Consider the following 13,726-nt stretch of genomic DNA (forward strand, 5'->3'; position numbering starts at 1 on the left):
CCACTTCTTTACTGCCTCAGCTGAAATCCTCAACCAGGCGTCTGAACTATTGATTCAGTTATTGCAATGTGCTGCTGATTGGTTGGCCTCCAAACTAGCACTGTTCAAACTTCAGCTCTGAATTGGCATGCCCCCTTTGAGCCATTATCCCTGTCCTCACAACATTGGGTTCTCGGCTGGCATTGTCTTGATTTTAAAATTCTCAACCTTACCCCTCTATCACTAAATAGTCTGAAATGGCATTCTCAGAACAGAGGATTGCAAATGTTCCACCTGTTTGAAAAAGGGATAAACTAATAGTTACAGAGCAGTCAGCTTAAAATTGGCAGGGAATCTTTTAAATGATAGTACAGAACAAAAAACATGGGGTAATTAATGAAAGCATGTATTAAAGCAAGTATTTGACTAACTAGATTATTTGAAGTCATGATGAGGGTTGTGTGGTTGATGGGCATTGGACTCAGGGGTGTGTGTGTGTAGTGACCTTAGCAAAACTACAGCCTACAAATTACTGCAGTGTGGGGATACAAAATGGATGGAAAGCAGAGCAGTGACAAACAGTTGCCTTTCCTGACTCATGCTGTAGTGTTGATTTCCAAGAGTCAGTATTAGAACCACTGTTCTTTCTGATGTAAAGACATGAACTTGGGTGGGGACAAAATCTGATTCCAAAATTTATGGATGACATGAAACTTGGAAATGCAGTAAACAATGGGAACTATGGTAATAAACTTCAGGGGATGTAGACAGACTTGTGAAGATAAATGATGTGAAATTTCGTGGCGAGAAGTGTGAATTTGTTACAAAGAATGAGGCAATAACAAAAAGTGAATACAATTTTTGAGAATACATCTCATACTTTAATACGCCTGTGAAGTGTCTTGTGATACTTAAATTGAAGGTGTTGTACAGAGAACTAGGGATGAGTACACAAATCTTCACAGGTGGTAGAATTGGCTGAAAAGTAAACCTCAGTTTTATCAAAATATTAACACATGGGAAGTTAGATAAACTTTTGCAGAACATGGATTTAGCCTCAGCTGGAATATTGTATCCATTGCTTGACAGCACACCTTAGGAAGTTATCAGATCTTTTGAGAGGGTGCAGATGAAGATTATTACAATGGCATAACAGATGAAAGACCTCAGTTGTCTTGAGAAATTGGATTTAAGATACTCAAACTCAAGGGTATAGTTTTTGACAATCTGATGCATTCTCCAAAGGATCGGAGAAGCAGATCAATAATCCAGTTGCCCTGAAATAGAATTTAATTACGCGGATAGATTTACCACAGTTGGCACAGACATACCAGGGTGAATCAAACATTGAGATCGAATGAATGGTTGATCCCCACCTTGTTTTAGAACAGATAGTTAATTTCAGCAGATCTCCAGTGATGCTTTCCTGGAAGACAAAGGGTCACCTGGACTCAAAACGTCAGCTCTTTTCTCTCCTTCCAGATGCTACCAGACCTGAGATTTTCCAGCATTTTCTCTTTTGGGTCCTATGATGCTTTGTTTCCTTCTATTGCTAATTCCACAAGGGGTTATTTTTAGACCTCACCTTTTGATTTAGACAGTTTTCTGATGTAATTAAGTCTCTCAATATTATGAACAGGAGATTACTTTTCTGGTTGCTAGACAGCAACAGGGTTTGTAATTTATGACTAAGAATTCATCACTTCCCTGCGCAAGTACGAGGAAAGACAAAAAACATGTAATCGGAAAACATTACAGGTTATGCATTATTTATTGTTTAACAGGTCCATGTATTTTGTCACATTCATGTGAAATTCAGCTTTTTGCACAATTTAAACACATTCAGACTGTACATTATAGGTGAAGGTTTATCACAAACAAATTTTAAAAATGATTTTCTGTTGGATCGGGGTGCTCTTAGTCTTCGGATGCTGCTTTTTCTCTTTCCTCAATCATCCGATGTTTTTGTTTCATTAGGCATCGTCTAGCGCTGCCATAAGCCCCCAGATCACCATCTGCAAAAAAGGAACAAAAAAAGCAGTGAATTAAGGAGAACAGATGTCATTGTTTCTATTCAAATTAACAACTAACGCACGCTTAAATTCCTGGATTGAACTTGCTTCCACCACACTTCCAGGCCTTGCATTCCAGATCCAAACCACTTGCTATGTGAAAAAGCTTTTCCTCACATCAAATTTGCTTCTTTTGCAAATCTGTCCTCTTGTTCTCACTCCTTTTATGACAGAATATAGTTTCTCCTGATCTAGTCCACCCAGTGCCTCCATGATTTTGAACATCTCTATCGAATTTCTTCATCACTGAAATTTTTCATCCCTGGAACCAATCTTAGAAGCCTCTTCTGCACAATGTGTTCACATCCTTCCTATAGTGTGGCGCACAGAACTATATACAATACTCCAGGTGAGGTCTAATTCATGTCTTGCGTAAGTTCAGCATAACCTTATTGTACTCTCTGCCCCTATAAAGCCCAGAAGAATGTATGCCTTAACTGCTCCCTCTACCCGTCCTGTCACTTTCCATGATCTGCATATATACATCCAAGCCCCTCTGCTCCTGCGCCCTCTTAAGAATTGTGTGCCTCATTTTATATTGTTTCTCCATGTTCGTCCTATGAAAATGAATCACTTCATACTCCTCCATCTGGCACCTATCTGCCCATTCACCAACTTGTCCAAATCCTTACTTCCAATTTTTGTGTCATCCACAAATTTTGAAATGATCCCCTGCACACCCAGGATCTAGATCAATGTATATCAGGAAAAACTAGGTTGAACCCTGGGGACTCCACTTTAAACCTTCCTCTGTGAGCTATAACCTTTCTCAAATCTGTGGTCAAATGCTCTATGGAAGTCCATGTACACAAGTGACCACAGGATGTTGTCAAACACTTTATAACTAATGAACTACATTTGTGAAATGCCACCATTACAATGTAGGAAACACCACAGCCAATTTGCATACAGCAAACCCCCCCCCACAATAATAACCAGATAATCATTTTTTTGGTGATCTTGATTGAGGGATAAATATTGGACAAGACATCAGAGAACCCCCCCATGCTTTTCTTCAATATATCCCACATCATAGGGAATGTTACCTTTAATAAACAGAAACATAGACATAAGTCATGAACTGATCTACTCTAGAAATGTCCACCCCTCCAGACTATTTTCATGGTGTTCTAATCATTAGCCCCAACGTCAGTTGGCTAAAACATTTACGGTATAATTTCTTAAGAGCTGACAGCAGTTTTTCTGTCCAGCAGTACTCTCCAGGTATATCAATGAGATCTTGCAGTTTCGTAACATGCACCAGCAAACTGCAGATCATTTCAACATTTACAGGGCAAAACCTTCTAACCACAAATACTAACACGAGTGGAGCAAATCCTGGGGTGGGTGATTGGAAGAGATTTTGTTAGACAAGATACAATTCCAATTTTTATGGCTCATTAGACTGAGTCACACATATAAATGACCAGATTGCAGGCATGACTTACATCTCGACTGGTAGCCTTTTGCTCCCTGTTTGAACTGCTCCATCTCCTTAGCACAGTTCTGCACGTAGCTGTGACCTTCCCGCTGCTGACAGGCCCTCAAACGCTCCTGAAGAATTTTCATAATTTCCTGATCAACCTTGCTGCAAAATACAAGTTTTCTTAAAACCACAAAAACAAAGTAAGTGCTGCTTGATAGCAATCCAACCCTTGACTCTACAAGCTAAATTTATTTATTAGTGTCACAAGCAGGCTTACATTAACGCTGCAATGAAGTTACTGCGAAAATCCTGTAGTTGCCACAGTCCGGCGCCTGTTCGGGTACACCGAGGGAGAATTTAGCATGGCCAATGCACCTAACCAGCATGTCTTTCGGGAGGAAACTGGAGCACCCAGAGGAAACCCACTGGGAGAACATGCAGACTCTGCACAGTGAGCCAGACTGGAAATTGAACCTGGATTGCTGGGGCCATGAGGCAGCAGTACTAACCACTGTGCCACCATGCCACCCATCAAATGCATACAATGTCTGAACTCTTGCCTCAGTTGCTGGTCCATTCTGAGAGTTTGTGGCTATTAAAGTTTTCAATGAAATAATGCAGAGTAACGGTACATCAACTGCAGAAAATCACATGCAATCTTGTGTACAAAGCAGAGACATCATTTGAGGCAGCACTGAAGACACAGCAACATCCAGCTCATCACTCTCAGGATTCCTCCCCTGTACTGGAAATTCAAATAGATTTTCCAAGCGAATCCTGAACAGAAAAGAACAAGTATGGAATGAGAGAGACAGGATAGAAAAGACTGAGAAAGGAAGGAAAAAACATGAAAAGAAAATGAAATCAGCGAAGATGGAGAATTCCAACTGCATGGAAAGACTACAAAAGCTGGGGGTCATTCTCCTTACAGAAGAGAAAGTTGAGTGGAAATGTAAATCACGCACGGTTTTGATGGAGTAAATGAGGAGAAAGTCTCTTTCCAGTGGCAGGAGGGTTGACAAACAGGAGGCAGATTTAAAATATTTGACTGGAGAATTAGAGGCAAAATGTGGAGATTTTTAAAAAAACAGAGCTATGATGAAAGATGTTAGATGGAAGACATTTAATCATTTTCAAAGGGAATTTAGGTAAATAATTTATCTAGTCTACAGCATAGAAGTATCCAGCCCAATTATTCTACACCAACATTAATACTTCACCAAACATCCTCCCATCCCTCTTCAAAAGCAAATGCTTCTATTCATTTCTATCTCTCAATCAAGCTTCCTTCTAAATATATCATTGTTATTTGCCTGAGCTGGCCCTTGCGATTGTGCACTCCAGGCTGACATTCCCGTTCAGTGCTGTGGGAGTGCTGCACTGCTGGAAGTGCTGTCATTTGAATAAAGACCCAGACACTGTTTGTTCTTGCGTGTGGCTGTAGAAGATGCCAAACCACTATTTCAGAGAAGACAGGAGGGATCTTTCGTATGGCCATCATTTCCTGGCCATTGTTGATCTCTTAATTAACATCACTAATAAAAGATCATCTGGTTATTACACAGTTGTCTATGTACAAATCGGGTACTACATTTCCTGTGTTACAGCAAGGGCTTGCGAAAAGTACGCACTGGCTGTAAGACACTCTGGGATATCCCAAGATTGTGAAAGGCACAAACAATACAGATACAAGTCATATTTCTTTGTGGAAAGGAATTTCTCCTTAATTCCTTATTGGATTAATTAGTAACTACGTTATGTTACCTCTAATTTTGGACTTCACCTACAAATGGAAATATTTTCTTTTTGTCTACCCCATGTCCAATACATCACCATCTCCTCTGAAATGAGAAGAGAATAGTGCTGCACTCCAAACGTGGCCTGGCCAAAGTTTGATACAAGTTTAACATAACTTCGATGCTTTTCAATTATCTCCTTCCAGAAATAAAGCCCAATCCAGCTAAGGGTTACTTATCTTCTGGCCATGTTAACTTTTCAGTGATATCTCTAACTGTACCATTAGATTCCTTTGCTCCTGTACCCCATCCAGACTCTTATCTAAGCACGACCTGGGCAAAGTGAAGGGGAATAGGACTAATTAGAGAGCACATTCAAAGTGCAGGCAAGGGTACAATGAACTGAATGAGAGGAAGAGAATTAGAGCAAGAAAGATATTGGGAGAAAGATAGAAGGTAAGAAATAACGATGAAGGAATTAACAGAGAAAAAAATTATAGGAAGAAATGAGTGTGGGACAATCTCATATACAATCTGATTTCAAACTATTATTTGGAAAGTGGTCAATTTAAAAGTCATATTGATCGCCTACATTTGAAAACGACCAACATGCTGTAAATTAGTTCCAGAGTTTATTATTTTCCAACTTGTATGATATTATAAGCATACAAGCCTTTTCCTACATAGTGAGCACTGAAAGACTGGCCACCCCCAGTCCATGTGATTGTTGCTAGGTGTCTCTGGCAAGACCACCATTTGATGCCTCCCACTAACCGCCCTCAAGAAGCTGTGATGAGCTTCTTTCTGAACTGCTGCAATCCATATGGTGTGGGTACACCCATTGTGCATGTATACCCACAGTGCTTAAAGTGAGTTCCAGGACTTTGACCCAGTGACGGTGATAATATTTCCACATCAGGATGGAGAGTGACTTGAAGGTGGTGGGATTTCCATATGTCTGCTGCCCTTGTCCTAGATTGCGAATTTAGAAGGTGCTGTCAAAGGAGCAATAGTGAGCTGCTGTCTGCATGTTTTGGGGGGTATGCACTGCTGCCACTGTGTCGGAAGTATGGGAAGTGAATGCTGAAGGCAGAGGATGGCGTGTCAATCAAGCAGGGCACTTTGTCCGGATGGTGTGGAGCTTCCTGAGTGTTGTTGGAACTGCACTCATCCAGGCAAGTGGAGAGGATTCCATCACACTCCTGACTGGTACGTTGTAGATGGTGGGTCAGGTTTTGGGGAGGTCAGATGAGGTACATGCCCCAGCTTTTGACCTGTTCATTTAGCTACAGTATCTATATACCTGGTCCAGCCCAATTTCTTGTCAATTGGGATGGAGGAAATAATTGCCACAGTTCAGAGTAAGAAGCTTTTCTTCCTGTTGTACGTAAGTGTGTGCCCCAGAGGATAGGCTTTGTTTGTCTATCCCTGCCTTACATTGCCAGTAAAATAGCACCTTCAGAATTTTAATCAATGGCAGTTTAAAATCAGATACATACTAATCTCTTCTCCACTGCATCTCTGCCTCATAGTAGCAGAGGTAGTCACCCAATTGGCACTCGGTTATATGCGGTACACGTCTGAAATGCTGATGGTAGTAATAGAATTTGTTCTTTTCCCGCTGGCAGTCCACCCATTCTGCAAAATGATGGAAAAGAAAGGAAGTTTTATTAAACAAAGCCCTGGCCACCATCACCCAGAACGGGGTTGAATGCAGATGGCTTGTACTGCTACTGAATACAATGTGGGATGGATAAACCTCTTGCCAAGCATTCTAGCTGATGATAAAATGATAATCAAATTGAAGGATGAAGCTGAACAGCAAACAGTTGTTCCCACTATTGTTTGGTTAATGCCTGATACCGACTTATGAATTGGATGCACAACAAGGTATATCTGGGAGCGATGAGATATTACCTCAGGAAGGTGTTTAAGTGTCAGACTGAGATGGTATTTCAGGCTACCCATGATGTGAGGTTCAGTTGGGAAACTTAAGCCTGTTTCAGTCCTATTCTTAGCTGCCTGGCAGCCAGTATGTGCGTTTGCCTTTAACACCCATTGATGGTTTAATAATTGTGATATAACTACTGCGTAATTGAAAATCAATAATTAAATCACTACTGTCTTCAATTAAAAGCTAATGAGTATCACTGAAAAAAAACACGTTAAAGCTTTTCGTCTTGCACTCATCAGGACAGTCACAAAAATACCAAACGTAAAAGAAACAAGAATTTATACTTCCAAAGAGAGTGCTCAATTAGTTGGCAAGTGGTCTGTGCTTGGTGAAGGTGTTGCCATGGAGAATGCACCAGCTTAACTGATGACCAACAAAGATCCAAAATGATTCTCCCTCCTTTTGGAAAACGTGTATTTCTATTTCTTGTCAGTTTGCGCAGAAGAATCATTATTCTTTAAGAATCGCAGCCCTCGGTAGTCCATAGGTTAAAATAAATGGCATGGTCACCACAATTATTGATAGTATTTCACTGATTTGATAGAGGTGTTCAGAACCACAAGGGTCTGGACAATCTAGATAAGGAAAAACCATTCCCACTGATGAAAGGGTCGAGAACCAGAGGGCACAGATTTAAAGTAACTGATAAAAGCAGCAATGGAGACAAGGAGAAATATCTTCACCCAGCAAGTGGTAAGGATTTGGAATGCGCTGACAGAGTGTGATGGATGCAGGATCGATGAAGGGATTCAAGAGAGAATTGGATTATCTGAAAAGGGACGCACGTGCAGAGTTATGAGGAGAAGTAGGGAATAACATTCAGCGTGCAGCTCTGTAGGTGAGCTGGTGCCAGCAGAAACAGCCAATTGGTCTCTTTCTGTGCTGTAACAATTCTGTCATGTTATTTACCCACAAATAAAGCATTTTGAGCCTGCTCTGTCATTGAATATGATATCCTTAGTATCCAATAAGCTATCCAAAAATTTATGACACTTTTTCATCCAAACAGGTCCATGGAATGACCCAATTCTAAAATGGTATGGCATAAAGTTCTAACTCTGAAAGATTCTTGGACACATGTTTGGCTGTTGTCTACAGGGATGTACCATCATACTGACGACATACAGCCTTATGACATATTCCACTCATACCTGTTGAAAAGAGGTGAACACTTGTTAAATACATAAATGGAACCGCACAGATAACTGTATCTAGGTACAAGAATCATTGGCATGGGGAGGACCACATAAGACAGTCATTGCTATGATAAATCAATATCACCACCACGGCGTTGTGCAAACACCAAGATTGTTGAAAGTAAACAAATGGAACATGGTCTTTTTGGGGCAGGAGAGTGGATGGTCTACCATTTTCCAAATGATTTATTCTCTTTGAATGTTGGGGGCCTGGAAAGTTGGCCTTTATCCTGTCAACTCATTGATAAAACATCCTAAATTCAGAACATTAATATCTGTTGTTTCAGATGCATAACAATTGATGCACAAATGGTTTTAAACATATATTTATCCAAGTGTGTATATACACACACACACACACACACACACACGGTTAAATCCATATATGTGTCAGCAGACAGCTTTGAACATTTGCAGATGCCAAATGTCCTCCAGTGTATCTGCAGCAATTTCAGATCACAAATTAAAGTCTCCAGGGGTTGTCTTGAGGATATTCTACATGAGGGGTTGAGTCTAGGGCTTTCTCAGTGAGGGGCTGAGTTGAGGATATTTTTGTGAGAGGTTGAGGGGACGATACTTTATCTGAGGAAAGAATTTTTTCTCTGTGAGATTTGCTCTGTAAGGGATAGAGAGGAGGGTTTTTTTTCCTCAGCGAGGGTTGAGTTGGGGGTTTTTCAGTGAAGGGTTGAGGGTATTATGTGAGGGGTTGAGTTGAGGGTGTGCTCTGTGAGGTTTTCAGTGAGAGGTTGAGGAGTTAAGGGGAGGGGTTGAGGGGTTTATGTGAGGGGTTAAGATGACGGAGTTTCAGTGAAGGGTTAAGGATAAGCTCTGTGAGCGGTTGAGGAGTTTATGTGAAGGGTTGAGGTGAGAGGTTTTCAATGAGGAGTTGAGTTGGAGGTTGAGTTGGAGGTTGAGGGGTTGAGTTGGGGATTGGGTTGGAGGTTGAGGGGTTGAGTTGGGGATTGGGTTGGAGGTTGAGGGGTTGAGTTGGGGATTGGATTGGAGGTTGAGGTGAGCTGTTCTATGTGAAGGACACTCTCACTGGGCCCAGAGCAGCTGCTGCAGAATCTCACCCTCTGCCGCCCTCACTCACCTCTGAAGGTTGTAACCGGTAAATCCACCGAGTAGTAGAAAAGTTTGCTGACAATGACGGCCGGGTTGGGCAGGCCAGTTTGCTTGTCCACCACCGGGGTCCGGCTGACCGGCTGTTTGTAAATGTCCTTGTCCCAATCCTCCGGCATCGCTCCGACCAGGGAGGACAGTGTGCACTGCGCAGCCGCAACACACACAACATGGCGTCGCTTCCGACCCACACAGACACACACAACATGGCGTCGCTTCCGACCCACACAGACACACACAACATGGCGTCGCTTCCGACCCACACAGACACACACAACATGGCGTCGCTTCCGACCCACACAGACACACACAACATGGCGTCCTGACTATCACGCCACGCCTGACTATCATTTCTGTCAACGCCATGCACGTATCGAGCATGCGCAGTTCAAGGGAACCTGTTGCTCCGTGACGTCGAGCTGGCCGTGGCCAGGACCAAAGATGGCGCTGCTGAGATAATCACAGCTGGGTGCTGTGTGATCCTAACCAGCGCTCTGAGAAATGTGACGTTCTATTACTTTGAACTCAAGCCTGGGTTATTCAAATTAAAAAAAGACACAGACTTAAGGTGAGACACTACACTTTCTCCTAGTGGATGCCAGCATGCTGGAATAAATTTGCAACCAGAGCCTTGAAAAAGTGCATCTTTTGAAAGAAACAATTGCAGGATTGCCTGTGGAAAAAGTGACAGTAAATTGTTAGTTTCACTATGAAACTATATAAAGCCCGAAGATAAGCAAATAGCACCATGCACTTGGTCACAATAGCTTTGAGCAAACATTGACGGGGGGAAACTCCGCCAAAGAATTTGCCAAGGATGAGGAGGGAGGATATGGGTTGAGGGAGGATATGAGCTGAGGAGCAGTGGCTGGGGGTGAAGAGGGAGTGGGTGAGACTCTATTAGATATTGCCCAACACTCCCGATGGATGCTTCATGCTTAATAACACCCCAGGAACTAAACTTTGAAATTGGCCCATGCATGATTCTTCCAATGTCACCATGCCATGTAAACAGATTTGTAGACAGATAATGGCTGTCTGGGCACCACAAAATGACATCAGTAGATTTCCGCGCATGCACAGAGAACTATAAAGTTGCAGTGGCAGCTGATACAGTGCACAGAATATCGCTTCCTACACATAGACACACACAACATGATGCCTGTGCCATAATGATGGATCATAGCCCAAATTACTTACAGACATATTGAACTTTTAATTGAAACATGTGTTTTTAAAAATGAACATATAACCCTAAAATGGCTGAGGATGTGAATTCTGACAATGTAATTCAGTAGCTACCTACGAAATCTCTACGTGGATTATGTTCATTCCCATAAAAGACAATGGAACGTTTGACCTTTTTTCAGACAGACGTTTCAAAGGAAGAGGCGATGCAAAAACTGAACTGTAATCCCCTGTGTAGATAATGGAAGCTGGTTACCACTTCAGCAGAAGCTACCACATTCCTGCAGGTTATACCCAAGAAGTATTTGTGATTTTCCCTTCCAGGAATAAACAAGGAACTGGGATAAAAAGCCAGCAACAGACCTGATCAGTTGTACTGATACTGGGATGTCATATTATGTGACACAGAAACAAGAAGAGACAGCAATCAGTCATCCTTGCAAAGGAAGCTTTCCTCACAGAATTCAGAGGATTCGTACAGTGTTGCCACAAACTCCTCAATGAAAATTAAAGACTGATTCACATATCTGTATTAACTTTTATTTTTGGACTCACTTCTCATTTCTAATCTGTGTGAATGTATATTGTGTTTTATTATTTATTTCTTGTGTTTTAGTAATTAATAAACCTTTCTTTAACCAGAAAGCCGGGTGCTGTTACTAACAAGAAGAACAAAGGACAGGAGTCGATTCATAGTTTAACTCAGTTTTGTTAACTAATCCTCGTGAGTAAGAGCACCTGGGTAAACAAGTTTTTGTATAGAATCATAGATTAGAATCACAGAATGCTGACAGTGCAGAAGGAGGCCATTTAGCCCATTGAGCCTGTACTGACCACAATCCCACCCAGGCCCTATTCCTGTAACCCCACATATTTAACCTGCTAATCCCCTGACACTAGGGTCAATTTAGCATGGTCAATCAATCCACACATCTTTGGACTGTGGGAGGAATCCAGAGCATCCAGAGGAAATCCACGCAGACATGGGGAGAATGTGAAAGCTCCACACAGACAGTCACCTGAGGCTGGAATTGAACCCGGGTCCCTGGTGCTGCCAGGCAGCAGTGCTAACCACTGTTCCACCACAATGGTGAGAATCCAAGGTGCCAGAGAGTCTGGCTAAAACTGGGGAATACACAAAAATTGACCTTCAGTTCCAGCCTCCAGGGCAAGTCCAGACTTGCTCCCTACTAATCTGTGCCTGTGTTTTAAATGTGACCTGTCTGATCAGGCCTGGCTGTGGAGGCTGTTGACTGCTGTTTAATTTAGATTGTCCAATTCTGTGTCGGGCCTAGTTGCTCAGGCTGTTGGCCACTTGGCCACGCATGTCTAATTATAACAGTAATTTTTTATTTTTATTGATCAACTACAATCCTAATATGAGCATAAGGTGCAGCCTGTATAATGGGTAGAAAATTCTGGAAATATTCAGCATGCCCAAACTAACAGTAGCTATTTTCAGCCAGAAGTTGGATTTTAAACCAGCGAACGTGCCTCGAGTGTGGGAGATTTGCCACAAGCAGGATCTCTCAATGAGAAGTTTGGTTGAATGTGCTCCATACTGATTGGTTGTTCCCGCTATCAGTGACCTCATCAAGTGCCGCTTGCGGTTGGTGGACCTTCCTGTCGATCTCCGATAGTCACCGAAAGTTGTCAGGATATCGGGACAGTTAGTCAAAATTAGAGTAGATAGGGAGAAACTGTTCCTGCTCGCAAAGAACAAGAGGACACAGATTCAAGGCCATTTGCAAAAGAAGCAATCATAAGGTGAAAAAAATATTCTTCACGCAGCAAGTAGTTGGTGTCTGGAAGACTCTGTCTGGAACTGTGGTGGTGGCAGGTTCGATTGAGGCATTCAAGAGGAATTGAGATGATTATTTGAGTAGAAACCGTGGTGCGGGAAAAAGGCAGGGCAATGGCATTAGGTCAAGATGCTCATTTGGAGAGCCGGTGAAGACACGATGGGCTGAATGGCCTCCTGCGCTGTAAGGATTCTGTGATTGTGTTTCATGCATTGTGTCTGTGAGGAAAAGCACTCTTTCTCCAACAGGTGGCACCACAACACCACAAACCTCTGAGAAATTTGCAGCTTTCCAGTTCTGCCCGTAACTTCTACCTTAGAACAACAGCAGTGTTATTTATGAAATTCTTCAGCTGTACAACAGAATCAAGAAATTCCCAGGGAAACAGATTATTTTAAATTAATGAAGTTATAAGCATAGGTGTGGGATTTTCTGGGTCCGCCCACAGTCCGGTGGGACAATCCAACCCAAATTCAGCAGACCTTTCGCTGATCGTCAGATTTTCCGTGTCGCCGTGATGATTCCCGCGGCGGCGTGACTGGAAAATCCTACCCATGGTCATTTTGCAGTTATTCATTCCTTAGATAAAGTTTAAAGAGTTCGCTTTCGCATATCTATCAAAAGGACTTTACATTGCACCTTTCATGGCCTCAGGACTTCTCAAAGTGCTCACAACAGATGTACACCCCTAGCTTTGACTGTAACACTACATTCTGCACCCTCTCATTTCCTTCTGTATGAATGGTATGCTTTGTATAGCGCACAAGAAACAACACTTTTCACTGTATACTAATACATGTGACAATAATAACTCGAATCAAATCAAAAGATAGTGTACAGCACAGTGCAGTCACTGTTGCAATAAATGCTGGCCAGCCAGCGATGCCCACTTCCCACGAACGAATAAAAAAAATCCAGAAGTGTTCAGGTTAGGTGGATTGCCTATTAATGTCCCAAGATGTGTAGGTTAAACGGATTAGCCATAGTAAATGTGTGGATTTATGGAGATAGGTTGGCAGAGAGGGCATTGGTGCAGACTCAATGGGCTGAATGGCCTCCTTCTTCTACACTGTACGATTTCTGTGAATCTTCAGTGAAACATTTCGTCACCTTTCATTGAACATAGAATCCCTACAGTGCAGAAGGAGGCCATTCGGCCCATCTGAGTCCTCTTGTTCTTTGCGACAACGTTGACAACAATCTCACCCAGGCCCTAACCCCATGCAAGTACCCGACTAATCTCCCTGACAC

At 42.3% G+C, this 13,726-nt stretch overlaps 1 protein-coding gene across 1 annotated transcript; it reads right to left on the reverse strand.

Annotated features, from left to right (window-relative positions):
• Positions 1 to 1,731: 1,731 nt before the first annotated feature.
• ndufb10 (NADH:ubiquinone oxidoreductase subunit B10) lies at positions 1,732 to 9,636 on the reverse strand. Its single transcript, XM_080206328.1, has 4 exons — positions 9,457 to 9,636; positions 6,713 to 6,851; positions 3,500 to 3,639; positions 1,732 to 1,994 (listed from the first exon to the last, which is right to left on the reverse strand). The coding sequence occupies exons 1-4, from the start codon at positions 9,602 to 9,604 to the stop codon at positions 1,897 to 1,899; spliced, it is 525 nt and encodes a 174-aa protein (XP_080062454.1). The 5' UTR covers positions 9,605 to 9,636; the 3' UTR covers positions 1,732 to 1,896.
• Between the last annotated feature and the right edge of the window lie 4,090 nt (positions 9,637 to 13,726).

The sequence above is a fragment of the Carcharhinus amblyrhynchos genome, chromosome 18 (assembly GCF_965287045.1).
Source record: "Carcharhinus amblyrhynchos chromosome 18, sCarAmb.v2.hapA, whole genome shotgun sequence".
Classification (NCBI taxonomy): domain Eukaryota; kingdom Metazoa; phylum Chordata; class Chondrichthyes; order Carcharhiniformes; family Carcharhinidae; genus Carcharhinus; species Carcharhinus amblyrhynchos.